The 27,232-nt window shown below is 42.4% G+C and overlaps 1 protein-coding gene across 6 annotated transcripts in view; it reads right to left on the reverse strand.

The window, feature by feature from the left end:
• Positions 1-204: 204 nt before the first annotated feature.
• Positions 205-27,232, reverse strand: part of LOC140740502 (RNA-binding Raly-like protein) — a 1,929,462-nt gene continuing 1,902,434 nt past the window's right edge. For 5 of the 6 annotated variants that reach the window (XM_073069704.1, XM_073069706.1, XM_073069701.1 and 2 more), the window contains one exon: positions 205-9,827. Coding sequence is in view for 1 of the 6 variants with exons in the window: in XM_073069706.1 (XP_072925807.1) it covers positions 9,825-9,827 (3 nt within the window). In the remaining 5 variants the exon portion in view is untranslated. Of the gene's footprint in view, positions 9,828-23,873; positions 25,020-27,232 lie in introns of those variants that run through there. The other variant, XM_073069705.1, reaches the window with a different exon arrangement.

Raw genomic sequence — 27,232 nt, forward strand, 5'->3', positions numbered from 1 at the left:
AAATACCTAAGGAAACCTGTGTGTTTGCAGACAGGAGCATGTTAACAGTGCTCAAGGTAGGGACTGAATCTGCACCACTGGAGACAGTGCTAAATTTACCCTAAATTCCTTTGGAAATAGGAGAGGAAAAGAGAGAAAAAAAGAATCAATCCCAGCATGCCTTTATTCTTCCATTAATTAAAGAAACAGCCTTGGAGTCATATCTCAGTGTCAAACATCTTTATTATTATTAATAATACAGAACCAGTACTGTAGGAAATTAATTTACAAAACCTCAGGAAAAAGAAAGCACTCTATGGGATCAGCAGGAGCCACACAAGACATAAAGCAAGTGTTTCCCAAAGTTATTATTTACACAGACAGAAAAGAATGTACTCAAACATCACAATAAAGTCAAAGTCTTAGAACAGAATGAGAAAAAGTCACAATTTTGGCTTCACTGATTTTGATCTTCCCCTGGTTGCATTACCCAAATCAACAGACCCAATGACCGGGAGATCTTTCACAATTGGTTCTCTTTAAATGAGTAACCTGATGGAATTCTGTGGTTGGCTTCAGGGCTGTGATCAGAGTGCCCAAGTGTGGGTCAGAGGGTAAGGGGGTAGGAAGGTGCGGACAATCTAATTCACAAACTTGTTCATTGCCTCTTACTCAACAGTTGATTTTGGCGGGTTTTTTGAAAAGTTCCGTGATATGTCATGATTAAGTTTGGATTAGATGCTTTGTAGTGTTTCAAAGGACTTGGTAAAAGTTCTGAACAAAATGGAAAAGATTAGAAAGAGCCCACCTTCATACAAGTAACACAGATGTTGCATTTTGCACTCAAGATCTTTGCCAGTAGTTGTCTCACGAGCCTTGCCTCTGTTTCAAAGCTGAATGGAGACGTTTAGTGACAACTAACTTGGAAGGAAGGGTTCCTTTTGCACCAGGAGATGTCTCTCAGATGCATGAGAAGCATAAACATACAGGGGTGGCTACTGACACATCCCACAATCAAATACTGTCCTTCCTCTCATCAGATTTGATTTTGCTAATCTAGTTAGGAATGAGGACATTACAGAAAAGGGAGTAGATATTATGGGAGTTTAATCCAATTATGCTGATCTCCCAGGAAAGAAGAACTCATTTCTGGTGTTTCATTCCTTCAAAATATTCACATCTGCCCTTCGGGAAGCACTCATAACATCAAATAGAGGTACTTAAAATATTAATATCCTTCAAGTATATACAGGAATAGGGTGTCTGTGTGTATTGTTAAAACTGGAGTGGAATGAATTCTATTGACTGACATGCTAAGTACGCAGATCACCATTAGAATTATATTTTCTGTGCTTTGATTAGTTTCTGGCTGTTACTAGATAAATTAAGTGCAGGAGGTCTGAAAATGGCCTTTTGGCACGTTTGGATTAGGAGGCAAAGAATCAAGAAGAAAAAAGAATGTTTTCTGATAGGTAGAATGGAACAAGTGTTCTTCTGTCCTGAAGTTCAGCCTTTCACTGTGCCGAGGACACAGACAAATAAGAACACAAGAAACAACACAGGAGTTGGCCAAGTGGCTCATTGAGCCTGCTTCGGCATTCAAGAACTTTATGGCTGATATGGCCTTGGGCTCTGCTCCATCTATCTACCTTTTCCCACAACCCTTAATCCCCTGCTATGCAAAAAATTGTCTAATTCTATATTAAATATATTTAATGAGATAGCCTCTCTCTTCCCCCCACCCACCCTCATCCATGACACATTTGCATTCAGCATTGTCAAGTATCCCTCTCATTGACCTCCTACCATCAGGCAGCGGGTACTACAGTATAAGAGCAAGAACTGTTAGGCTGGGTAACGGCATCTCCCCCCTCCCCCAGGCGGTGAGACTTCTGAACACCCTGCTACCACCCAGTACACATTACTTACGACAGTGTCAGAAACAGTAACACTAGTGTATATTTAACTGTATGCTGTATATGCACTTTATGTCAACTTGTACATCTGTTAATATTATTTTGTGTGCTGTATGTATGTGTTTTGCACCTTGGTCTAAGAGCAACGTTGTTTTTGTTTAGCTGTATATGTGTGTATGGTTGAATGAAATACAACTTGAACTCTTCTGCTTCTCTAGGCAAAGAATTCCACAGATCTTCACTACTCTCTGGGAAATGTCATCTCCATCCTAAATCTATTCCCCCAAATCTTCAGGCTGCTTCCCAGTTGTAGTCCCATCTACCAGCAGACTCAACCTTCCTGCCTCTATCTTATCTCTTCCTTTTCACAATTTTATGCATGTTTCTATAAGACTCCCTGATGAAGATTCTGGTGAGTATAGACCCAGGCGATGTGCTCGCCTCATAGGCCAACCCTCCTCCTGATTACTTGCACATAAGTAGAGACACAGTTAGTAATGGGGAAGTTGCAAAGGGACATGTGACGACCAAGTGTCTGGATAAAATAACAAGTTTTCTTTTATCAGGGAAGTGTGGAATTATCACTGTGGGTCTGAGGAAGACAACCTGGAATATTTTCTTAATGTTAAGAGACTTGGAGCTGTAGGGGAGGGAAGCCTTTGTACATAAGTTACCTAAGGTTGGCACTCAGGTTCAGAAGTAATTTAAAAAGTTTGAAAATCAAAAAACAAAACTGCAGATGTTGAAAATCTGAAATAAACTGACCAAGCAGCATCTGTAGGAAGGAAGTGATCTTCAACCTGAAATACTTACTCTGTTTTCTCTCCACAGATGCTACCTGACTCTCTTGGTGTCTCCAATCTACCGACTTGTTTTTAAATGGGAAGGTTTGTGGAACATCGCTCTTCAGGGGATGGGAGTTAAAGGGGAAGCGATGCTAAAGTAAACAACTCATAAGGACCCCACTCCAGCTCTCCATTAAAGTTTAGCCACCAAACACGGGAGGGATGAGATGGCCTTGGAATAGATACTGTGAAAGTTGGCCAGACCAGAACTTGGAATTAGGGAACTACTTCATGAGAACCCACTTTGTGATACCATAAAGCCACTTATGTTCCTTAAATTAATTAGGAATGAAATCAGGAAGTAATTTATTCACAAGGATTAGTGCCCCACTCTGGAATGGCCTTTCCAAAAAGCTGTGAATGTCGGATCACTGGAGATGCCGACATTGGGTAGGACGAGGATACCAAGGGATGTGGAGAAAAGTGGGTAAAGAGCTCTGAGATACTGCTCTGCTGCCAGTCCTACAGAACAGCAGGACAGGAGTGAGATCTGCTCCTCTTTCTATGGAAGAATGGAGGACTCCTCGAGATGCAACCACTGTGCACTGAGCAAGAGGTTTTAACCTAACAAATGGCAATGTGAATGAGACTCTTGCTGCAGAGAGGTGCACACCAAGGTGGATGGAGTGCCCTTAATGTACATCAGCACTTGAACCTCTCATTACAGGCACGATGGTACTGCAGTCAAAAGCACACAATTGGACTCTTGATTTGGAGATGTCCCAGGTGGGCGGATTTACATTTCTAATTAAATAAATCCCAGAATAAAAGCTAATATCAGTAACTGTGTAGTAGTCAATGCTACACCATGGAAACAGGTCTTTGGTCCACTGAATGCTAGCTGATCTGTCATCAATTTGCATTAATCCTCCGTAACCCGTTTAACTCTTCATGTATTTACAACTCACCCACCAGATTAAAGTCATGGAGTAGAGAAGCACGCCCTGCTACCCATGTCAATGTGGTCCTATCTACCTGCACCCAGACCACTTCCCTCCATACCCTACTCATCCATGTACCCATCCAAATTTCTCTTAAATGTTACAATTGAATCCCCGTCGCTAGCAGCTCATTCCATGCTCTCACCATCCCCTGAGTAAAGAGGTTTACCCCCAGGTTCCCCTTAAATACCACACCTTTCACTTCATGACCTCTGGTACATGTCTCGTAAAATCTGAGGAGGAAAAAGCCAGATGCATTCACCCTATCCATACCCTTCAATTTTGTACACCTCTGTAAGATCTTCCATAGTCTTGCACTCCAGGAAATAAGGTCCTAATCTATTTAACAATTCTCTATAACACAGGTCCTCAACATCTTTGTAACTCTACCACTCAACTGCATACAGATGAAATTTACACAGGTCAGTTAACCTACCAGCCCACACGTGTTTGGAACATGGGGAGGAAACTAGGAGCACCTGGAGGAAACCCTGCCCTCACGGGAAAACATTCAAACTCCACACAGACTGCAGCCGAGGTCAGAATCGAACCCGGGTCCCTGCAGCTGTGAGTCAGTGCCACCGCACCCACGGGCGTTTGTGACCACGAAGGTATAGGACTGTTAACCAATCAGGGAAGGAACTCAACTTGTTCAGCTTTAATATAGTGTTCAGCCCCAACATCAGCCTATCTTAGTAGAGGTTGATTAGGGGTAAACGTTAAATTACTGGTTTGAAAAGTGATGCATACATGCAGAAGTGAATGACTGAAATAAATATTTTTAAATGACAATAGGTTGTTCAGGTCTTATGAAATATCCTGCTACTGAGTTAGATTGTACAGAGTTATCATTGCTATTTAAAATCGAAACAAATGGGATAATGCAGAAAATTGGGCCTAGCTAGGTAGATAGTTGGCATGGACCAGTTGGGCCAAAAGGTTGGTATCTGTGGTATATTGCTCTATCGCCTAATGAGTGAACTTTCAAACACAGTGCTCACCGCATCAGAATCAGTATAGAAAGGAAACAAACACAGATCTGCAGAGAGTTAAAAACTGCAGATGTTACTCACCTGCGTCATCCAGTTCCCACACATGATGGTGTGGAATGATTGGCATTTTGTAACTTCAGTTGGATTTTGCAGATTAGATCTGCAGTACTTGGATACCTTTGCATTGATTGGTTGCTGCCTATTGTGTGGGCATTGCTAGATTCCAGGCCTGTATTAAAATTCTGAGGCCTTTAGAGAGCTGGCAAGCCTTTGCAATTCACTTGGAATCTCCAGCAAGTGAGTGTGAACTGAGTTGGGAAAACACGGCACCAAGAGGCATATTCCAGAAGCAATAACTGCTTTTCTGCTTAATTGTTCCTCAAAATTCTCTGAATTTAATCCAAAAATATGTTGGCAACATGGAAAAGAGTGCTGGCTTTCTAAATGGTTTAGAAGGTTGTGCTTTGGATAAGGTGACCAATCGTACAAAACTGTGTCATGTGCCCAAGCATCCACGGTTGCAAGTAACCCGAGCTGGTATCTCAGGATTCTGAGTGACTGTGTTAATTGAAAACCAATTAATGGGGACTTTATACAGCAACGTTGCACAAACCCATTTCACATCTAACTGTCCAGGTCTACTCTTCTCTGTGCTGAACTTCAATTGTTTGCACAACTTGTTTCTTTTTCCCCTGCACATTGGGTGTTTGACACTCTTCTTTTTTCAATGGGTTCTATTGAGTTTCTTTGTTTTGTGGCTGCCTGAAAGGAGATGAATGTCAAAGTTGTATGGTGTATATACTTTGATAATAATTGTTCTTTGAACTTTCAGCACAGAGAACAAGCTGCCATCAGTCTGGACAATGGATGGTATAGTGATTTTTTTTTCAAGCAGTTATTTTTTTCTGAACATTATCATGAAAATAGTTGAAGGATCTCCATTTGGTCAATGTATTCCCATAATCTGAATGTTCCTACATCCCGAATATTCATCGTGAAAGCCAAAATTGAAGCTGAAGCATCTTGTACGAGGGTCTACCTCAATGATCTCACCATCTCACAAAGTGAGGGGTTGGGAGGGGTGCAGGACAAGAGGAGAAGGAAAGAGATGAATTGCCACAAGCTGAAACAAGTGCTTCAAAATTAAAATGATGAACTAACAGGAGGCAACACTGAACATTCCTTTACATTTAAACATACATAAAACATGTGTTCCCAAACCCTCTCTTCCTGCATGGCATCACCACTCAGGTGACTACAAGCAAGAAGAAGATTGTGCTTAGACACGCATTAACATTATTCTATCCCATAATCCCATTTTACAGATGAAAACCACAGGTCAATTTGTTTGGAGCTAACCTCAAAAAGGTATTGCTGAAAAAAAAGGCCTCAGTGATACACATAAAATGCTTGAGAAACTCAGCAGGTCAGGCAGTATCTATAGAGGGCAATAAAAAGTCAATGGTTCAGGCCCTGACTCTTTGTTTTGAGACCTGATGAAGAATCTTGGCCCATAACGTCAATTATTTATTTCCCTCCATAGCTGCTGACTGACCTTTTGAGTTCCTCCAGCACTTTGTGAGTGTTACTCAAGATTTCCAGCATCTGCAGAATCTCTTGTGTCTCTGAAGGCCTCAGCAAACATGATAATATCTTAAATGACCTATAACTTTAACATTTAGTGTAATACGTACAAAATGCGGGAGGAACTCAGCATCTATGGAAAGGAATTTATGTTTGGGGCACAGAGTCTTCATCAGGACTAGGAAGGACAAGGGACAAACTAGGAGAAGGTTGGACGAGGGGAAGCTGATGATAGGTGAGGCCAGGCGAGGAAGTTAAGGGGGTGGGTGATGGAGGTTGAAGTGAGAGCTGGAAGGTGCTATTTAGAAAAGGTAAAGAGCTGAAGAAGAAGGAATCTGATAGGAGAGGAGTGTTGATCATGGTAGAAGTGGAAGGAGGAGAGGCAACAAGGGGAGGTGACAGGCAGGTGTGGAGAGGAAGTAAGATCAGAGCCAAGGGGGAATGGAAGAAGTGAGAAGAGAGGGAACAATTACCAGAAGTTAGAGAAATCAATGTTCATGTCATCAGTTTGGAGGCTATCCAGATGGAATATAAGGTGTTGCTCGTCTAACATGAGAGTGGACTCATCGTGACGGTCAACTGACATGTCAGAATGGGAATGGAGATTGACATTAAAGTGTTTGGCTACTGAAAAACCAGAAAGAAAGGGAGTCTATTTTTTCATTCACAGTGAGGCCATTTGGGATAATGTTTATAAAGCAAAGTGGAAACTTGAAATTCTCTCCTCCAAAAGCACTGGAAATGTACAAATCGAAATGACTTTTTTGTTGAATATGGAGGCTAGCCAGTTAAACAGAGATGAGGTACAGATTGAGGATGATCCAGTGGTGGAGTGGAATAGCTACAAGAGGCTGAATGGCCCCTCCTGTTTCTCAGCCTCCTTCCTCTCCTTTACTACCTGCCATTTTCTTCTCTGATGCCTTGAGCCCATTATCAAGAGTCAATGGCGGGTCTTCCAAGATCTCTACACCCATAGTTCATGGGTTCCTGTGGTGCAGAGGGTAGTGCTGCTGCCTCACGCTACCAGGAAACCAGGTGCAATAATGGCCTTGGAGTTTGGTGGCTTCATCTGCAACCATCTGTGATTCCTTTGGGTGCTGCGGTTTATTGTCAGACTACTGCATTCCGCTTTGCTTATCCAGACGTCATTAAGCTGAAGAGAGTGCTGAGGAAATTTAGAAAGATGTTGCCGGGACTCAAGGGCAGTTAGCAGACCCAGCAGTCGAGCAGGTTGGGACTGTTTTCATCGGAGCATAGGAGATGAGGGTGTGATCATAGAGATTGTGTATAAATCACGAGGGATATCCAGGGTTTGGGAATCAAGAACTAGGGGAGCATAGGTTTAAAGTGACAGGGGTTCAGCCTTAACAGGTACCTGAAGGGAAGCTTTTCCACCAGAGGGTGGTTCATATATGAATGAGCTGCCAGAAGAAGTGGTTGAGGCAGATGCGTTAACAACCTTTAAAAGGTACTTGGACAGGTACATGGATAGGGAGAGTTCAGAGGGATATGGGCCAGATACAGTCAAATGGGACATGTTTAGATACGAATCTTGTTCAGTTGCGGTGAAGGGCCTTTTTCTGTTTCTGTATTTGGCTATGAGTGGGCAATTAACCAGCCAACGTAAACCACCTCTCACCTGTAGGTGGGTGGGCGATAGGAGAATTGAGGGGATTGCGAGTGGTGCTACGGCTATGAAGGATGAAAAAAGGTCACAGGGAAATAAATTGGGGAATGGGTTTATGCAGTGAACGGTCACAGATCTGTGACTAATTATGCTTCTTCCCTGAACCTAGACAGAGAGGGCTGTGGGCACTGAGGGGCAATTTGGTGCAGGCTCCCTTCCTCCTTGGCCTCGTGGTTAATGTGGCAAACTTCACATTTAGTAGGAGCTTCCCTCTCTGAATAAGCACTAACTGCACACCAAGCTTAGCAGCCAGAATGAAATCCAGCAGTGTCATTAATCATAAAATTAAAAAAATAAACCTGCACTTATACAGCATTTTGGGATGCCCGATGTCTTTACAGCAAATGAAATATATTCCAAGATCAATCTGTTATGCAAGAAATGGGGCACCGAGTTAGTGTGGTGCAAACAGTGAGACAAGTAGCCAGTTACTTTACTAAATCTGCCGGAGGAGCACTGGTTCGAGCAGCAACTGTGCAGGAAAGGAACTGTCAATTGGGTTGAAACCCTGCATCAGGACTGGAAATGTCAACAATTCCTTTCTCCCACAGATGCTGCTCAACCCTCAGAATTCCTCCAGCCTCGAGGTAATGTTGAGGCTCTGTAAAACACTGGTTAGACCACACCTGGAATATTGTGTTCAGTTCTGGTCACCTCACTATAGGAAGGATGTGGAAGTTTCAGAGAGGCTGCAGGGGAGATTTACTAGCTTGCTGCCTGAGTTGGAGAGCATGTCTTTCGACGATGGGATGAGCAATCTTGGGCTTTTTACTCTGGAGTGAAGCAAGGTCAGAGGTGACTTGAAAGAGATATAAAAGATGATAAGAGGCATAAAAACAGTGGACAGCCAGATACTTTTTTCCCAGGGTGGAAATGACAAATATGAGGGGCATAATTTCAAGGTGATTGGAGGAATGTAATAGGGAGGATGTCAGAGGTAAGTTTTTTTACATAGGGAGTGGTGGGTGTGTGGAACGCTCTCCCAGGGGAGGTGGCAGAGCAGATACATTTAAGGAACACTTAGATAGGCATATGGATGATATAAAAGTGGAGGGCTATGTGCGAGGGAAGGGCTAGATTGATCTGAGAATAAGTTAAAGGGTCAGCACAGCATGATGGGCTGAAGGGCCAGTACAGTGCTGTATTGTTCTATGTTCTATATTCTGTTGTTTGTTGCTCCAAATTCCAGCATCTGCAGACTCTTTCACCTTTATCCATTAAATGAGATCAGTTGAGGGTTAAACATTGAGTAGGAAACTAGGGTGACCTCCCGCCTACAGCCAATCCAGTTGTTCCACAGGATTTGGCATATTTCTCACTGACTGGGCAGGCAAACCTTGGGGGTTATCATCTAGTCTGAAAACAGAACAGCACCTTTGACAACGCAGCACTCTCTCAGTGCTGCTCTTAAATGACAGACCAGACTCTAGGTTCGTGCTACTAAAGACTTTCCTGTTTTGTACGTCAGCACTGAACACACGGAGAAGATGTTGCTCAAAGGTAAACAAAAACAAGACAGTTAAAAACGTCCAGTTTTTCTAAAAGCATTACATTCGCTCTTCACACCAACTTCTGAAAACGTCCCCAGAATCTTATCAACTGGGAACAAATGTTATTGAAAAAAACCCACAAGGAATGGGAAAAGAATTTACAGCTATAATACAAGTGGGAGGTCAGTCGTCCCAAGCACAGGTGAGATCCAAAAAGCGAGGTGACAGAGTTGTCAGCAAAAGGCATTGTACACACCGAAGCCAAAGGTGACTAGACACCAAACTGTCCAGAGGGATCCCGAACTCTGCCAGGTGTTGAGTCGATGAAAGCTACAGCTGCCTCTTCACTCCTTGTCTTGTCTGTTGTCTGGTGTCTCTGCCATCAGTTATTCACTGTAATTACAACAGAGACAGGGACGGTCAATATAATGCAGGGAGAGAGAGAGAGAAAGAGAGACAGGTAGAGAGACAGAGACAGACTGTCAATGTAACGCAGAGAGATAGAGCGACTGAAACAGAGACAGGGGACAATGTAATTCAGGGATAGAGAGAGAGAGAAAATCAGAGACACAGATGAGGAGAGAAAGACAGAGAGAGAAAGAGAGAGAGAGAGAGAGAGAGAGATATGAGAGAGGAGAAAGAGAGAGTAATGATGATACATCTTCCCAGGTTATAACAGTTCTGTTCATGAACACGTGGGAGAGAATCGCAGAAACAGCTGTAACAGAGATCACGAGCAGAAATGAATCACTGACTTAGTGAATCAGCATTCCGGGCTCTCCTCGGCTCCACACATTCCTGATTGGAAGGCCTACGGGAAGGGGAGGGAATGCATGGGAATGTGCCCACCCAGCAGAAGATGCCTTCAGCCGCAAAATCCACCCCCGTCCATTCTGTTGATCTACCAAACTTACGTTTGTATGTACAGGGCGCCCGTAAGTCAGGCATTCATAACCTGGGGATGACCTATAAAGTTGTGTGTTAGAGATGAAAGTTGTGATCTAAAATGCAGCGAATACTATTCTCAATTATAGAGTCATAGGTTAGTACCTTTCAAAAACTGAAATCAGAATTCAGAATCAGTTTTATTTTCACCATCAGCTGCTTGATGGCTATTTTATTAGATGCACCTGTATACCTGCTCATTATTGCAAAGATCTAATCAGGCAATTACGTGGCAGCATAAAACATGCAGATATGGTCCAGAGGTTCAGTTGTTCAGACCAAACATGAGAATGGGGAAGAAATGTGATCTAAGTGGCTTTGACTGTGGAATGATAGTTGGTACCAGTTGGCGTGGTATGAGTATCAGAGAAACTGCTCATCTCTAGGGATTTTCACACACAACAGTCTCTACAGCTTACAGAAAATGGTGCAAAATGCAAAAAAAAATCCAGTGAGTGGCTGAAAATACCTTGTTACTGAGAGGGGTCAGAGGAGAATGGACAGACTGGTTAAAGCTGACAATGAACATCTCTGAATGCACAACGCATTGAACCTTGAAGAGGATGGCTACTCAATGACCACTTTATCAGGTAGAGGAGGCCACTGATCGTATCTCATTCAATTTTGTTGTTTTTGTGGTAGTAGCACAGTGCATGGCATAAAAATTACTGAGTTACGATAAACAAAGGAACAAAAGAGGAGCAGTAAGGTGGTGGTGTGCATAGATTGTTCAGGGCAAGAAGCGCTGAGTGTGGTTTTCACTCCTCCCGTCCCTCACCCCGGATGGTGGTAAAGAGCAGAGTGCAAATCCTGGATGGTGAAGCTCCTCGATTACAGACACCACTTTCTTGAGCACCACATTTTGAAGCTGGCCTTGACAGAAGGGAGTGTTGTGCCTGTGATCGCTGGCTGAGTCCACAACCCTCTGCAGCCATTTTGGATGCTGCAGTTTGGAGGTGGCGATGCAACTAGTCAGAAATCTCACACCGTGTCCACACTGACCATCAAGAACCCATGCATACTCGAATCACTTACACACTTCGTTCACAGCCTTCTGCGCTTTTGTGAGTCAGAATGCTCACCTAAGTAAGTTTTGTGCAAGTCTGCTGTCCTCCACCCCCTCAGACAGTTCTGGGAAACATACTCACATCCTTGGATGTGATGTAGCACTGGAGTGGATTATGGAGAACGTCTCTTTTTTGAGATCATTCTTCAGTTAAGCAACATGAATTGTGGCTCTGATTATTGATTCTATCGCCACTCTTCAAGGTCAGCTTCTACCCTGCTGTTATAAGACTATTAAATTGTTCCCTAGTATGATAAGTTGGTCTCATAACCTCACAATTTACCTCGTTATCATCTTGCATCTTTTTGTTTAGCTGCACTGCATTTCTCTGTAGCTGTTACACTTAACTCTGCTTTGCTTTGTACTACCTCAATGCAGTGTGCAATGAGATAAACAAACTCAGCTTTCACCGCACCTCAGTACATGTGACAACACAAAACCAATTCCAATTTATTCCACCAGACCCCTTCATCATTTCCAGTATCTGCTATTACTCAGCTTAACCCCTTCCATTCCAAGTGGAACAATCCCAATCTCACTAAAACTCTCCCCACAAATATTCCAGTAATCTCCAAACATCATAAACTTTCTAAATTGTGATGCCTAGAGTGGAGATAATGCATTGGATGGTGCAGAGCCAGTTTGTTGTAACTTCGCTGATTTAGGATTTTAATCCTGACCTTTGGTGCCGTTGTGTGTGCTCCCTTTGACCGTGTGGTTGCTTTGCCTTCATTCCTCCACCCTACTGGAACGTTTAAAAGTTCAAAGTAAATTTTTTATCAAAGTACATATATGTCACCATATATGTTCCTGAGGTTCATTTTCTTGTGGGCATACTCAATAAATCCATAATAGAATAATAACTATAACAGAATCAATGAAAGGCCACACCAACTAGGGCACTTAACCAGAGTGCAGAAGACACCAAACTGTGCTCATTCAAAAAGAAAAGAAACAACAACAATAAATAGATGAGATGAACAGTCCTGGAAAGTGAGTCCATTTATTGAGGGAACATTTCAATGATGGCCAAGGGAACATGAGTTAAGTTGCTTGCTTTGATTCAAGAGCCTGGTGGTTGAGGGGTAGTAACTGCTTCTGAACCTGGCACTGCGAGTCCTGAGGGTCCTGATGGCAGAAGTGAGAAGAGAGCATATCTTGGGTGGTGGGTGTCCCTGACAATGGTCCAAAGACAGCCTGATTAACTATTTAGTCACTGTAAAGTCTCTCTTATGTACAGATGAGGTTAGAATCTGGGTGTATGTGTGCAGAACACAATGAGGTTGGTTTATGACTACTGTACATTCATGCTTGGGGGCTGGCATACATTCAGTGGGCTGAGGGGCTGTTTAACTCTGGCCAGTACGTTCTTCCTAAGATGTGATGCATAGAAAGGCTCTCTGAACTTGGGTGTGACCCAACTAAGGATTAAAACAACCCTTTTGAAATCTCTGTCCTCTTTTATTTCAGTTATCTCGATATAAAGGGCAGCTTTCCATGAGCCTTTGTACTTCAGCCATTCATGTACAAGGGCCCCTCAATCTCTTTGGGTACCCCACGTCTCTATTTGTAGTCACAAAGAAAACACTCTTTCTTTTCAGTTCATAGTGTCACATTTGTCTGCAATGAATTCCAGTTGCAAGGCTGATTAATCTTATTGTTCTTTTGGATTCTCCTATTTACACTGCTCACAACATTGCCCATCTTTGTGTCATCCACCAATCTGGACGTTAGGTTTTCTAGTCTTGTCACCTCACCTGCTGAGCTTCTGACACAAATCCCTTGTGGACTGCCACTGGCACGTCCTCTAACATGGAGCCTGCTCCTTCCCTTTCCCATTCTCTTGTCCCTGGGCAAGCACTCAGGCAGAATTTAACCAGTTCAATAAAATGCCTCCAATTTCCCAAACTTTACTGCAAACAACTTCAGCAAATACCTTATAGAACATTACATTGCTGGACCCCAAATTTGGTCTGTGGCCAGGGACTGCGAGTGAGACAGGTCGGGGCATCTAAGAGGTGGTGCTGAGGGAGCCTTAACTCTTGATCTTGCCCAACAGATCTGAGATTGTTGCTCCTGTTATGTTTTATAACTTCAAAAACGAATCAAAAGGAAAATGTAGGAGCCAGGATGAACATGTCCACTTTGTTTTTACTTTCAGTGAGGTGTGCGCTTACGTCATGGTGCCGAAGTGACGTACACCATTCACATATAATCAGTAATGCATTATGTAAACCACAAAGAAAGCTTAATCAATTAATATTTTTACAATATTACTGAAATATTAAATACACACCTTCCCTGCTTAGCTATAAACTCCAATTCAATATAGAATACATTGCAACTTGTATACACAGTATACTATATAATATTACTACTATATAGACATACATAGCATAGTCAATTTTAAGCTGTCCCATTCAGGTCTAAAGATCTCATCACTGTAGAGGATTTCTTACTCTTGTGGGATAATGTCTTTCCTGAAAAGACTGGCCTTTTTAAAAAAACTCAGATGTCCTTCTCTCCCCCACACTCCACTCCTATCTGAAGAAAAAAGAGTGCTGTGCGCCACTAAAATAAACAACGAAGTAGACATGTTATCCCTGGCTCCATGTTTGCCTTCCGATCAATTTTACTTCTTGAAGTTACAAAACGTATTTCTCTGTGAGCATGAGGATGGGGTCTGCAGGAAGGATGAGCCACCATGGTTCAGGGAGCTATTCAAGAAGGAAGAGAGAAGAGAATGTGGTTGTGATTTGGAATAGTATAGTCAGAGAAACGACACAATTCCCTGACATAAGGATTGAGAATCCAAAAGGCTGTGTTGTCTGCTTCATGCCTGGGTTCAAGACCTCTCATCTGAACTGCAGAGGAATTCAGAGTGGGAGGGGAAAGATTCCGCTGCTTGGTCCATGTGGGTGCAAACAACATGGGAGGAACAAGGAAAGAGGTTTTGCTGAGGGAATTTGAGCAGTTAAGAGACTAAACGAAAATGCAGAACCAAAAAAGTAATAATCTCTGGATTGTTCCCTGAGCCACAGTTAATAGGATCAGAGAGATAAATGCATGGCGCAAAGATTGGTGTGGGAGAAGTGGATCTGAGTTTGGGGACACTGGAACCAGTATTGGGGAAAGGAGAGCACTGTTGGACCAGATTCCTAGCAAATTGCATAACTAGGACTGTGGATAGTTCTTTAAACTAAGTAGTGTTTGGGAAAGTGAGGATAAATTAAAAAGGAAAAAGAAATTTTCAAAATAACTAAAAAGCTAAAAAGTTTTGAAAGGGATAAAAATTTAACTTCTGGTAACACAGCGAAAAAACTGGAAAGGGTGATGAATACAGGACTAAAGGTGTTATTTTTGAACACATGCAGTACATGGAATAAGGCAGGTGAACTTGGACACAACGTAGGTAAGACATTGTGGGCATCACTGAGTTGTAGCTGTAAGAAGATCATTGTTGTAAACTTAACATTCAGGGATACACATTGTATCAAAAGGTTAGGCAGAAGGGAAGGGGTGGCTCCGTTGGTAAAAGGAAATCAAATCCTTAGAAAGATATGACAGGTTTGAAAGATGTAGAATCCTTGTTGGCAGAGTAAAGAAACTACAAGGATAAAAAAGGTTAGGTTGATTTTTCAGTAGGTTAAAAGGTTGTCATAACATTGTGGGCTGAAGGGACTGTACTGGGCTGTAATGTTCTATGTTCCATGTTTTGGGTTCTATGTTTTAAAACAGGGAAGCAGGAGAAAGTACAGGCAAGCTGGCGGCTCAACTGAACCCCACCCTTCAATACAATCATAGCTGATCTGCCTCAGATCTTAAATGCTCTTTCATGACAATTTCCTCAGCAACCACATCCATCAAAAATAAAATTATTTTTTCCTTAAACAAAGATTTCCTTTGAAAATCCTGCATCGGAAACCATCTGGCCCTGGGGATTTGTCACACTTGGGTGCCATTATTTTCTCTACTACTGATGCACCATCAATAACTCTTGGAGACGGGAGGCGAACGATAGGCTTTTATTAGCAGCAAAATGGAGCACAGCATCTCGGAGACTGAGGGGGGAGCAGTGCCTCCAATCGCCTTTATACAGGGGTCTGTGGGAGGAGCCACAGGAGCAGTCAGCAGAGGGGCGTGTCCAGACAGGTATACATAGTTTACCACAACTACTGTTACTTTTCTTACAGGAATATTGTCTTTGATATAATATTACTTTCTTTAGATTATATGCTGTACTGTAAGTATCGATACAACATAATTATTTAACACACTGGCAATTTCCCAATTTTTCACCATCATCTATTTCCTAATCCATGTCACTCCAGGCCAACTTTTTTGCCAAAATATCTCAAAAAAATTTACTAGCAAGTTCTTTTTTCCTGCTTTTTTTTTGTTCCTTGCAAATATAAATGTTCTCCAATATCTGATTGACCTTTGCCTCTCTTCTGGTTGTGCAACCCTATTTTGGTATGTTTTACTTTTGTTTGATGATATTCTTAGACTCTTTAGATCCTGTGGTGGATTTGCTTGACAAGTACTCAGAAATTGGACTTTATCCATTCTGTACGCACGAAGGTAGCAAAGCTTGTACCCAGTCAAAGGACATCAAAAAACAAACTTAACGGTGCAGCCCAACCTGGAAACGTAGGCTCATCAGATCCATGCCATCAACCAGGCATTTACACTAATCCTTTCGGAATCTCACTCAACCTTCCTTGCAAATGTGTCAATTCACCCTCTGTTCTTCCTCTCACCTACACACTAGGGACAATTTACAACAGTCAACTACCCAGAAGATCATAAGAGATAGGAGCAGAATTAGGCCATTTGTTCCATCGAGTCTGCTCTACCATTTCATCATGGCTGATCTATCTCCCTCTCAGTGCCAACCTCCTGTCTTCTCCCCGTATCCCTTCGTGCCCTGACTAGTCAACCTCTGGCTTAAACATTTCCAGATACTACCTACTGACCCACAAGTCTTTGGAAACCCGTGCACCTGTGAAAACTCATGCAGTCTCAGGAAGGTTGCGCATCAGAGATCGGGATTGAACCCAGGTAACTGGAAGTACTGAGTGGTGGGTCCTGACCAGGCAACTCTGCTTTGGTGCCCAGTAAAATAATCTGAAAGTATTAGGCAATTGTTTACCAGGTGTTCCCCATGGCAGCTGCCTATGGAGTGTGTCAGCTCTTGCAGTACGCTCTCCATGACAGCCACAGTGCAGAGGGATAAAAGACTGTCATGAAGGTGAGGGATAATGGAGCGTGGAGAACTGCATGCTCCCCAATCTGCTATCAGTTACAGGACCTTCAAAGAGCAGTGATTGCTGCATCCTGTAACGAAACTCACAACATAGAGAAACCGTGATCACTGACATGGGCAAATGTGTCAGGCAGAGGCAGTGGGCAAGTTGCCAAGAGTTCCTTAGTTCACCACTACTTGAATGCAGGTGTACCAGCAATTAATGCAGAAATGGCTTCGGTTGGTTGCATAGTGTCCTGAGATGCACGTCCGATGACAGGCTTGAGTTCCAAAGCCGGATGGTTTATTTTTCACCCTAGGATGAAGGTAGGAACAATCTAACCACATGCAAAGGTGATTTTATATGCAAATCACACAATTTAAAAAGAGCAAATTATTCCATCTTCTGGGTACCGGACCCTTAGGTCCAGCCATTCTAATGTCCTGGAGATCTCCCATTCAGTTTAAGCTGCCCCATTGAGCAATTCACCTGGTTTACCGCTCATCCCAGACAGGTCGACAATATTGCTAACTGTTCTGCGTTTTTCCCTTTTTAAACATTGCACTAAATCCACCTTCCAGCAAATGGTCATGCACTATTAGGCAGCTAACTAAGATTAAGATTTTTTTTCTCACACACACCAAAACATCAGAACATACAGTGGACTGTGTTGGTCATTGAAACAATTGGCGGTGTCAATGGCTAACACATGCTCATGGTGCCAACACAGCATACCCTAACTTACTGACCATAACCCATACATACCCACAACTTACTGATCATAACCCGTACATACCCACAACTTACTGACCATAACCCGTACATACCCACAACTTACTCACCATAACCCATACATACCCACAACTTACTGACCATAACCTGTACATACCCACAACTTACTCACCATAACCCATACATACCCTAACTTACTGACCATAACCCGTACATACCCTAAATTACTGACCATAACCCGTACATACCCACAACTTACTCACCATAACCCATACATACCCTAACTTACTGACCATAACCCATACATACCCACAACTTACTCACCATAACCTGTACATACCCACAACTTACTCACCATAACCCATACATACCCTAACTTACTGACCATAACCCGTACATACCCTAAATTACTGACCATAACCTGTACATACCCACAACTTACTCACCATAACCCATACATACCCTAACTTACTGACCATAACCCGTACATACCCTAAATTACTGACCATTACCCGTACATACCCACAACTTACTGACCATTACCCATACATACCCACAACTTACTGACCATAACTCGTACATACCCACAACTTACTCACCATAACCCATAAATACCCTAAGTTACTGACCATAACCTGTACATACCCTAACTTACTGACCATAACCAGTACATACCCACAACTTACTGACCATAACCCGTACATACCCACAACTTACTCACCATAACCCATACATACCCTAAGTTACTGACCATAACCTGTACATACCCTAACTTACTGACCATAACCCGTACATACCCACAACTTACTGACCATAACCCGTACATACCCACAACTTACTCACCATAACCCATACATACCCTAAGTTACTGACCATTACCCGTACATACCCTAAGTTACTGACCATTACCTGTACATACCCACAACTTACTGACCATAACCCGTACATACCCACAACTTACTGACCATAACCCATACATACCCTAACTTACCGACCATAACCCGTACATATCCTAACTTACTGACCATAACCCATACATACCCACAACTTACTCACCATAACCCATACATACCCTAACTTACTGACCATAACCCGTACATACCCACAACTTACTCACCATAACCCATACATACCCTAACTTACTGACCATAACCTGTACAGCTTTGGAAAGTAAGAGTAAACCGGAGCACCTGGAAGAAACTCACAGGGAGAATGTACAAACTCCTTGGAGACAGCAGCGTGAATTGAACCCTGACCTTCTGATTTCTGGTGCTGACTGCTATGCTACCGTGCTGCCCCACTCAATTAAATATGATACTTCAAATGTCAAAAAGATATTTGTCTGCTTCGTTGACACATCAAGGTCTTACACACAAATAAGCACACCCAAGAATTTCAACACTTTCCTGACATGAGCTGGCAATCTATGTGGAATGAAATTCCCCATTAAAACTGTATAGCCTTTCCAATTTACTTGTCCAGTTTCTGTCCAGTTTTTTTATACATTCTATCACTCAGCAACTGCTAAAGGGATTGAAAGTTCCAAATGCTTTCTTGCTTCATAATTCTATTTATAAATCTCCCTTCCTTCTTACTTCCTCTCTCACCACTGAAGTTGTATCATCCTTAATCACCCTCCTAATCACCAATTCTTTCCAAAGCATATATTCTGGCAAGTTTACTTCTCTACCCTGTCTGTCTGCACTTATGTCCCAGGTATGGCTACTGCGTCACACCCTCCAATTATATTTCTTCATTGAAAGAGAGAGAGCATAGACCATTTGGCTCTTCAGATTTAGATATATATCACATGTACTGTGTAATGTGTCATTTGTGTTAACACCTAAAGATGTGCGGAGGGCAGCCCACAAGTGTCACCACACATTCTGGTGATCTTTGAGATTGATGTACCATTCACTGAGATTGTGGCTGATGATCTATTTCAATATCATATTCCCAAACTCTCCCTAAACCCCTTTAAATGTTTTGCATCTAGTAATGTATTGATCTCCTTAAACATATTCAGTCACTTGGCTTTCACATCCATCTGCATTTTGAATTCCCTAGGTTCACCACTCTCGGAGTGAAGAAGTTTCTTGGCCCTAAATCTCGGCCCTTGTTCTTCTATCCTCTGACAAATACAAACCGGGTCAACCCAATCTCTCCTCACACAGCAGCACTGACACCTATGGTGAATTCCACCAGTACAGAGAACGTGTGAGCAGGAGTAGGCCATTCCGTGCCTCTAGCCTGCCATGCAATATGTATGCTGCCCTCAACTCCACTTCTGGGCCAGTTCCCCATCACACATTAATTCCCCGGTACTTCATATATGTACTTTATCTATCTGCATGTCAGGTATGATCAATGATCTCAGCCTCCAGCACCCACAAAAGCAGAGAATTCCGGAGATTCACCACCTCTCTGAGAGAAGGTGCTCCCTGTGGTGGGAATATCTGCTCTACGGTAAGGAGATCAAAACCACCCACAGTGCTCCAAAGGTCTCTTCCCAAGGCTCCCGAGAACATCCTTGAACTCCCTGCCCCATTGCACTGACACCACCTTGGAAATACAGTCCATTCCTGTTTCTCTCTCTCAATCTCTCTGTGTCATTTATGTTAATAAGTTTATGTTAACATGTTTGTCATGTCTGTAATGCACTGGAAAACTGATTTTCATGGGGTCTATACCCTGGGTATATATGCCTGTAACACAATAAACTTGAACTTGGGCCTGAAATGTGAGATAGACTCAGAGTTGTCCAGTGGCTCAAAATGAGACATTCCTGAAATACTGTGGACCATGGGCAGCTACAGAAATATGCACCAACCCAGGCTGTAATCTCAGAGCCCAGTGTCCCTCTCACTCTACTGTTACCTTCAAAACAGAGTCCTGGCTGCCAGGAAGCAGCATCAGGCACTCCCTAAAAACCACGAGACACCTGCCTAAAGGACAACGTTACATAGCAAAAGCAAAGTGTTCATTGTATGTTAAGTTACGTTAACTTACAGTTGTGATGTTTATACTACACAAAGAGCTGATCTTCATGGCCCTTATTCTCTGTGTATGCCCATGACAGTAAACCTGACCATACAACTGGAAATCTGTATTCAAAGAATAAACACGAGATTCTGCAGACTCCATAGATGCTGCCTGACCTGCCAAGTTTTTCCAGCATTCAGTGTGTTGCTTCAGCATTCAAATCTTCTTGCTAAAATAAGATTTACATTTGCACCTAATGAATAATGTTCCCTTGGGTCATACGTTGCCTGCAGTGCACACTTCCACTCGACTCATGCTATCAGAATCTGAATCGGGTTTATTAACACTGGCATGTGACGTGAACTTGGTTAACTTACAGCAGTTCAATGCAATACATAATCTGGCAGAGAGAAAATTTTAAATAAACAAATAAATAAATCACTTACATATATTGAATAGATTAAAAAACATGCAAAATCAGAAATACTGTATATTTTTTAAAAAGTGAGATAGTGTTCAAAGATTCAATGTCCATTTAGCAATTGTTTCTAACCCAGTCCTCCCACCCAATCTTTGCCACCAAATCCCTCCCATTCTTCAAACTAAAGTGGTCCTATGGACCACCTAGTGAGGCTGGCTGTAGAGGGAGGTGGGGGGGGGGGGGCATCCCTTCCTCGGAATCTTCCCTCAATGAATCATTGCGGAGTGCAATTTATTGTGCTGGTGTTATCCCAACAATAACTTCAACACATCAATTGTATTACAGGAAATTGAAAGTTATTATCTTTTCAGACCAATCCACTAAACCATTTACTCAAAGTCCACTGGGACATGGGTAATCATACAAAGCTGGAAAACAGACAGATTTATTTTCAGTTGCATCATTAATATTCATATGCTTTGTTAAATTTAAAACACTCCTTACATGTTGATGCTGCTTACTTGATAAACAATTTGTAGTCTTATTCTATTTAGGTCTGTTGGAGAAGTTTATAGATGTTTCTAATATCTCTAGATGACAAGCTCGAAATCACTGGTCAGACTGCACCCTGGTTGCATCACCTTCTGATATGGAGGGACCAATGTGCTGGATTGGAAAAAGCTGCAGAGGACTGCAAACCCAGCCAGCTCCATCATGGGCACAAGCCTCCCCAACATCGAGGCCACCCACGAAAGGCAACACCTCAGAAAGGCGGCACCCATCACTAAGGCCCCCCCATTATGCAAGACATGCCCACTTCTCATTGCTATCATCAGGGAAGAGGTACAGGAGTCATACTCCATGTTTTATGAACTGACCCATGAGGGCACTACCTCACTATTTTTACTCTCTTTGCACTACTTATTTAATTATATATATCTATAGATATAGATATGTATATAGTAATTTACAGTTTTTTTTATGGATTGCACTGTATTGCTGCTGCAAAACAACAAATTTCACAATGTACGTCAGTGATTCTGATTCTGAATATTGTATGCAGTTCTGATCACCACAGTACAAACTACACAGAAAGATGTCGTTGTGCTGGAGAGAGTTGAGAAGACATCCACCAGGTTGTTGCCTGGACTGGAGGACTTTAGCTATTGCATAGTCTGAGCTTGTGTTGTTGAAGGAGGATGAGGAGTGACCTGATATTGGTATTTAAGGGATAGACAGCCAGAACCTTTTTCTCATGGTAGAAATGTCAGAAATAAGAAGGTATAACTTAGGGTGAGAGGAAAGAGTTTTAAAGAGGATCTGAGAGATAAGATAGGATATAATACTATTGTAGACAAATGGACAATTTAGATAGGCAAAATGTTCAGCAGGGATGTGATGGGCCGACGGGCTTGTATGACATGCCGATTCTAAGTGGTATTTGCTTAAGTTGAAACAGGATCCAATATCTAATGATTGGTGCTGTTAGTATTAAAGACTGGTGAGTGATGAAGTGTTCAAAGTTCAAAGTAAATTTATTATCAAATTATATATATATATATATGTCACCATATACAACCCAGATATTCATTTTCTTGTGGTCAGACTCAATAAATCCATAGTAGAATATTAACCATAATAGAATCAATGAAAGACCATACCAACTTAGGCATTCAACTAATGTGCAAAAGACTACAAACTGTGCAAATACAAAAAGAAATAAATAATAATATTAAATAAATAAGCAATAAATATCAAGAACATGAGATGAAGAATCCTTGAAAGTGAGTCCACAGGTTGTGGGAACATTTCAGTGATTGGGTAAGTGAAGTTTAGTGAAGTTATCCCCTTTGGTTCAAGAGCCTGATAGTTGAGGGCTAATTACTGTTCCTGAATCTGCTGGTGCAAGTCCTGAAGCTCCTGTACCTTCTTCCTGATGGTAGAAGCAAGAAGAGAGCATGTTCTGGGTGTGGGGTTTCATGATGATGGATGCTGCTTTCCTGCAACAACGTTTCATGTAGATGTGCACAGTGGTAGGGAGGGCTTTACCCATGATGGACTGGGCTGTGTCCACTACTTCTTGTAGGATTTTCCATTCAAGGGCATTGGTGTTTCCATATCAGGCTGTGACGCAGCCAGTCAATATACTCTCTACTACATATCTATAGAAGTTTCTCAATATTTTAGATGTCATGCAAATCTTTTCAAACTCCTAAGGAAGCAGAGACACTGTCGTGCTTTCTTCGTAATTGGACTTACGTAATTGCTGGGCCCAGGACAGATCCTACGAAGTGAAATTACCAAGGAACATAAAGAAGCTAACTCTCTCCAGGTCTGATCTTCAAGCAAGGACTGGCCCATGGAGCTCTGATTTCCTGCTCCTGAAGTTATAACCAGCCCTTTGCTCTTGCTGACACTGAGTGAGACCAAAAAGCCAAATTTTCAATCTCCCTCCCAGATGCTGATTCGTCACCACCTATGATTGGGCCAACAACAATGGTGTCATCAGTGTGGCATTGGAGCTGTGTTTAGCCACACAGTCGTAAGTGTAAAGTGAGTAGAGCAGGGGGCTAAGCACACTGCCGTGTGTGCACCTGTGCTGATGGAGAATATGGAGGAGATGTTGTTGCCAATGTGAACTGACTGGGGTCTGCAAGTGAAGAAATCGAGGTTCCAATTGCACAAGGAGGTATTAAGGCCAAGGACTTGAAGCTTATTCATTAGTTTTGAGGAGATGATGGTATTGAATGCCAAGCTGTAGTTGATAAAGAGCATCTTTGCTGTCTAGATGTTCCAGGGTTCAGTGAGGAGCCAATGAGATGGCATCTGATGTGGATGTGTTGTAGTGGAAAGCAAACTGGAGTGAACGTAAGTCGTTTCTCAGGCAGAAGTTGATATCTTTCATCACCAACCTCTCAAAACACTTCATCATTGTGGAAGTAAGTGCTACTGGACGATAGTCATTGTCAAGTCAAGTCAATTTTTATTGTCATTTCAACCATAACTGCTGGTACAGTGCATAGTAAAAATGAGACAACGTTTTTCAGGACCATGCTGTTACATGACACAGTACAAAAAACTAGACTGAACTACGTAATAAAAAAAGGAAACAGAGAAAGCTATACTAGACTACAGACCTACACTGGACTGCATAGAGTGCACAAAAACAGTGCAGGCATTACAATAAATAATAAACAGGACAATAGGGCAGTAAGGTGTCAGTCCAGGCTTCGGGTATTGAGGCAGGTTACCACAATATACTTAGGCATTGATCTGTGTTTCCCTATTTCACTGACATCAGCAAGGATCACCAAGCCCCCTTTCCCACTCAGTGCCACTCCCACACTTTAGACTGAGCAGCATGGGGAGCAAGGACAATTCCAGATGGGGATTATTTCAGTGCGATCCCAATGTTTAACAGGGTGGCAGGGAGACTTGACAGCCTGCATCAATATTAAACTGCAGCTTTATTCCTGGCTTTATGATGCATAAAGCTAAACTTCCATGGAGATTTTGTGAAATCCACCGAAATGTCACAGCTGAGAAAGTCAATTGCATGGTGCTGTTTATTTCAGTTTTATACAATTGGAAATCAATTTTTAACAAATGAAGTGTGTCACTCCAGAAATCTGATAGGGCAAAAGTTATCCTTGTGCAACTAATAATATGTCCCTAGCTTCAAGAATATGCGAGACATTTCCATTCCCTATCCAGTTTTCCTTCTGAAACATTGTAGGGAACCAGACTGAGTTCAAAGTAAATTTATTATCAAAGTACGTATGCCATATACAACCTCGAGATTCATTTTCCTGCAGGCACTCACAGGAAAACAAGGAAATACCATAAAATCCACAAAGCACTACACACAACAAAGACCAACAACCAGCAAAAGAGGACAAATAATTAACACAAGAGTAAAGAAATAAAAGATAGGGCTGTAAACATGAGCTGTCCTGGTCGTGACTTTAGCTGGTCAATCCTCGCACAAGTATGTCTTCCCAGTACAGGATTGGATTGGGAACTTAATTATCTTAAGTTCTTCTGACCCCTCCACTACCCTGCGCCAACAGCTCCCCGCCACCACCACAGTACCCCACTGCTACTATTGAGCACCCTCTCTGTTGATTCCCATGGCCCAATCCTTTGACATAACAATGGAAAACTTTGGAAATTCTCAGCAGGGTTGGTAGCATCTGTGGAAGGAGAAAAAGAGTTAATGTTTCAACTCAGACTGCACAGAGTATTGTGAGCAATTTTGGGCCCCATATCTATAAAAGGATGCACTGGCATTGGAGAAGGTCCAGTGGGGGTTCAGAAAAATGATCCTTGGAATGAAGGGATTAGTGTATGAGGAGTGTTCGATTGCTCTGGGCTTGTATTGCTAGAGTTTAGCAGAATGAGGGGAATCTCATTGAAACCTATCGAATATTGAAAGGACCAGACAGAGTGGACGTGGAAAGGATGTTTCCTGTAGTGGATGAACCTAGAACCAGAGCCTCAGAATAAAATGACATTCCTTTAGAACAGAGATGAGGAGGAATATCTTCAGCCAAAGGTTTGTGGATCTTTAGAATTCATTGTCACAGATGGCTGTGGAGACCAAGTCATTGGGTATATCGAAAGTGGAGGTTGATAGGTTCTCAGTTAGTCAGGGCAGGAAAGGTTACAGGGAGAAGACAGGAGAATCAGCCATGAGAAAACTTGATGGACCAAATGGGCTAATTCTGCTCCTATGTCTTATGTCATATGACCAAAGACTAGTGGGGTGCCCAGGATCAAAATAGTTGTTGACGCTTCTTTGCAAAACCCATGAAGCACATTGGAGGCAGCCTGATCAAGGCTGGTGAGTGGGCCATTGGTCCTTATTGTGAGGAGGATGTAACAGAAAAGGAAGATGGTTGTTCCAATGCTACAGGATGGTGGTGAGACCACACCAGCAGTACTGCCACACCTTTGCCGTGCTTAATTAGGGAAGCACGCTCACACTGAAACCTATTCAAACCTGACATGCTAACTCCGTTTCTCAAGGAGACCTGGCCTATTCAGCCTTATCTAATGAATGTGCATCAACTTTCTTCCAGGGAAAAGGAATCAAAAACCAGAGGGTCGTAGCCTTAAAGTGAGAGCAGAGAGATTTGAAAAGGACCCGAGGCGCAACATCTTCATGCAGTTGGTGATGAGTCTATGGAATGAGCTGCCTGAGGAAGGTAAAACAAGAATATATGGAAGGCATTTGGACAGGAGCATGGATAGGAAAGGGTATGGCCAAACACAGGCAAATGGGATTAGATTACATAGGCATCTTGGTTGGCATGGACTAGGTGGGCTGAAGGGCTTGTGATGGCTCTATGCCAAACAGGCTCTGACCACTCCTATACCAGCAACTCCTCATCCAAATGAGCAACCATGAACGTGGGCTGTCCATTTCCCTCCACGTATGTTGCCTGACCCACTGACTTCCTCCAGTGCTTCATGCTTTACCTAACACTCACCTCACTGAGGCCCATGACACGTCTCGCATTACTGAATGCACTATTCCTCCACAGTCCCCGTATTCAAGTCAAGTCAAGTCAACTTTTATTGTCATTTTGACCATAACTGCTGGTATAGTACATAGTAAAAATGAGACAACGTTTTTCAGGACCGTGGTGTTACATGACACAGTACAAAAACTAGACTGAACTACGTAATAAAAAAACAAAACAGAGAAAGCTACACTAGACTACAGACCTACACTGGACTGCATAAAGTGCACAAAAACAGTACCGGCATTACAATAAATAACAAACAGGACAGTAGGGCAAGGTGTCAGTCCAGGCTCTGGGTATTGAGGAGTCTGATAGCTTGGGGTAAGACTATGTAAAAGTTTCTGGTTGTGAGAGCCCGAATGCTTCGGAGGCTTTTCCCAGACGGCAGAAGGGAGAAGAGATTGTATGAGGGGTGCATGGGGTCCTTCATAATGCTGTTTGCTTTCCTTTCCTTTCCCTTTGTATTGTGTCTATTCAGATTCCGACTCAGTTTATTGTCATTTAGAAACCACAAATGCAATGCAGTTAAAAAATGAAACAATGTTCCTCCAGAATGGTATCACAAAAGCATATGACAGAACAGACTACACTAGAAAATCCACATAACGTTTGGCAATCGCCAATCCAGAGTCTGGAGAGGCTGCTGCGTATTAATATCGCGCTACCGTCTTAGCGCGTTCCCCAGAAAGGAGCTCCAAATCCACCAGACAAAAACAAGACCAAAAACGAAAGCTACAAGACCTGCACAAAACCACATAGTTACAACATATAGTTACAACAGTGCAAACAATAGCATAATTGATTAAAAAAAACAGACCATGGGCACAGTAAAAATAGTCCAAAGATGTTAAAGGACTATAAGTTCAAAAGAAATCACC

Source organism: Hemitrygon akajei, chromosome 17 (assembly GCF_048418815.1).
Source record: "Hemitrygon akajei chromosome 17, sHemAka1.3, whole genome shotgun sequence".
NCBI classification, from domain to species: Eukaryota; Metazoa; Chordata; class Chondrichthyes; order Myliobatiformes; family Dasyatidae; genus Hemitrygon; species Hemitrygon akajei.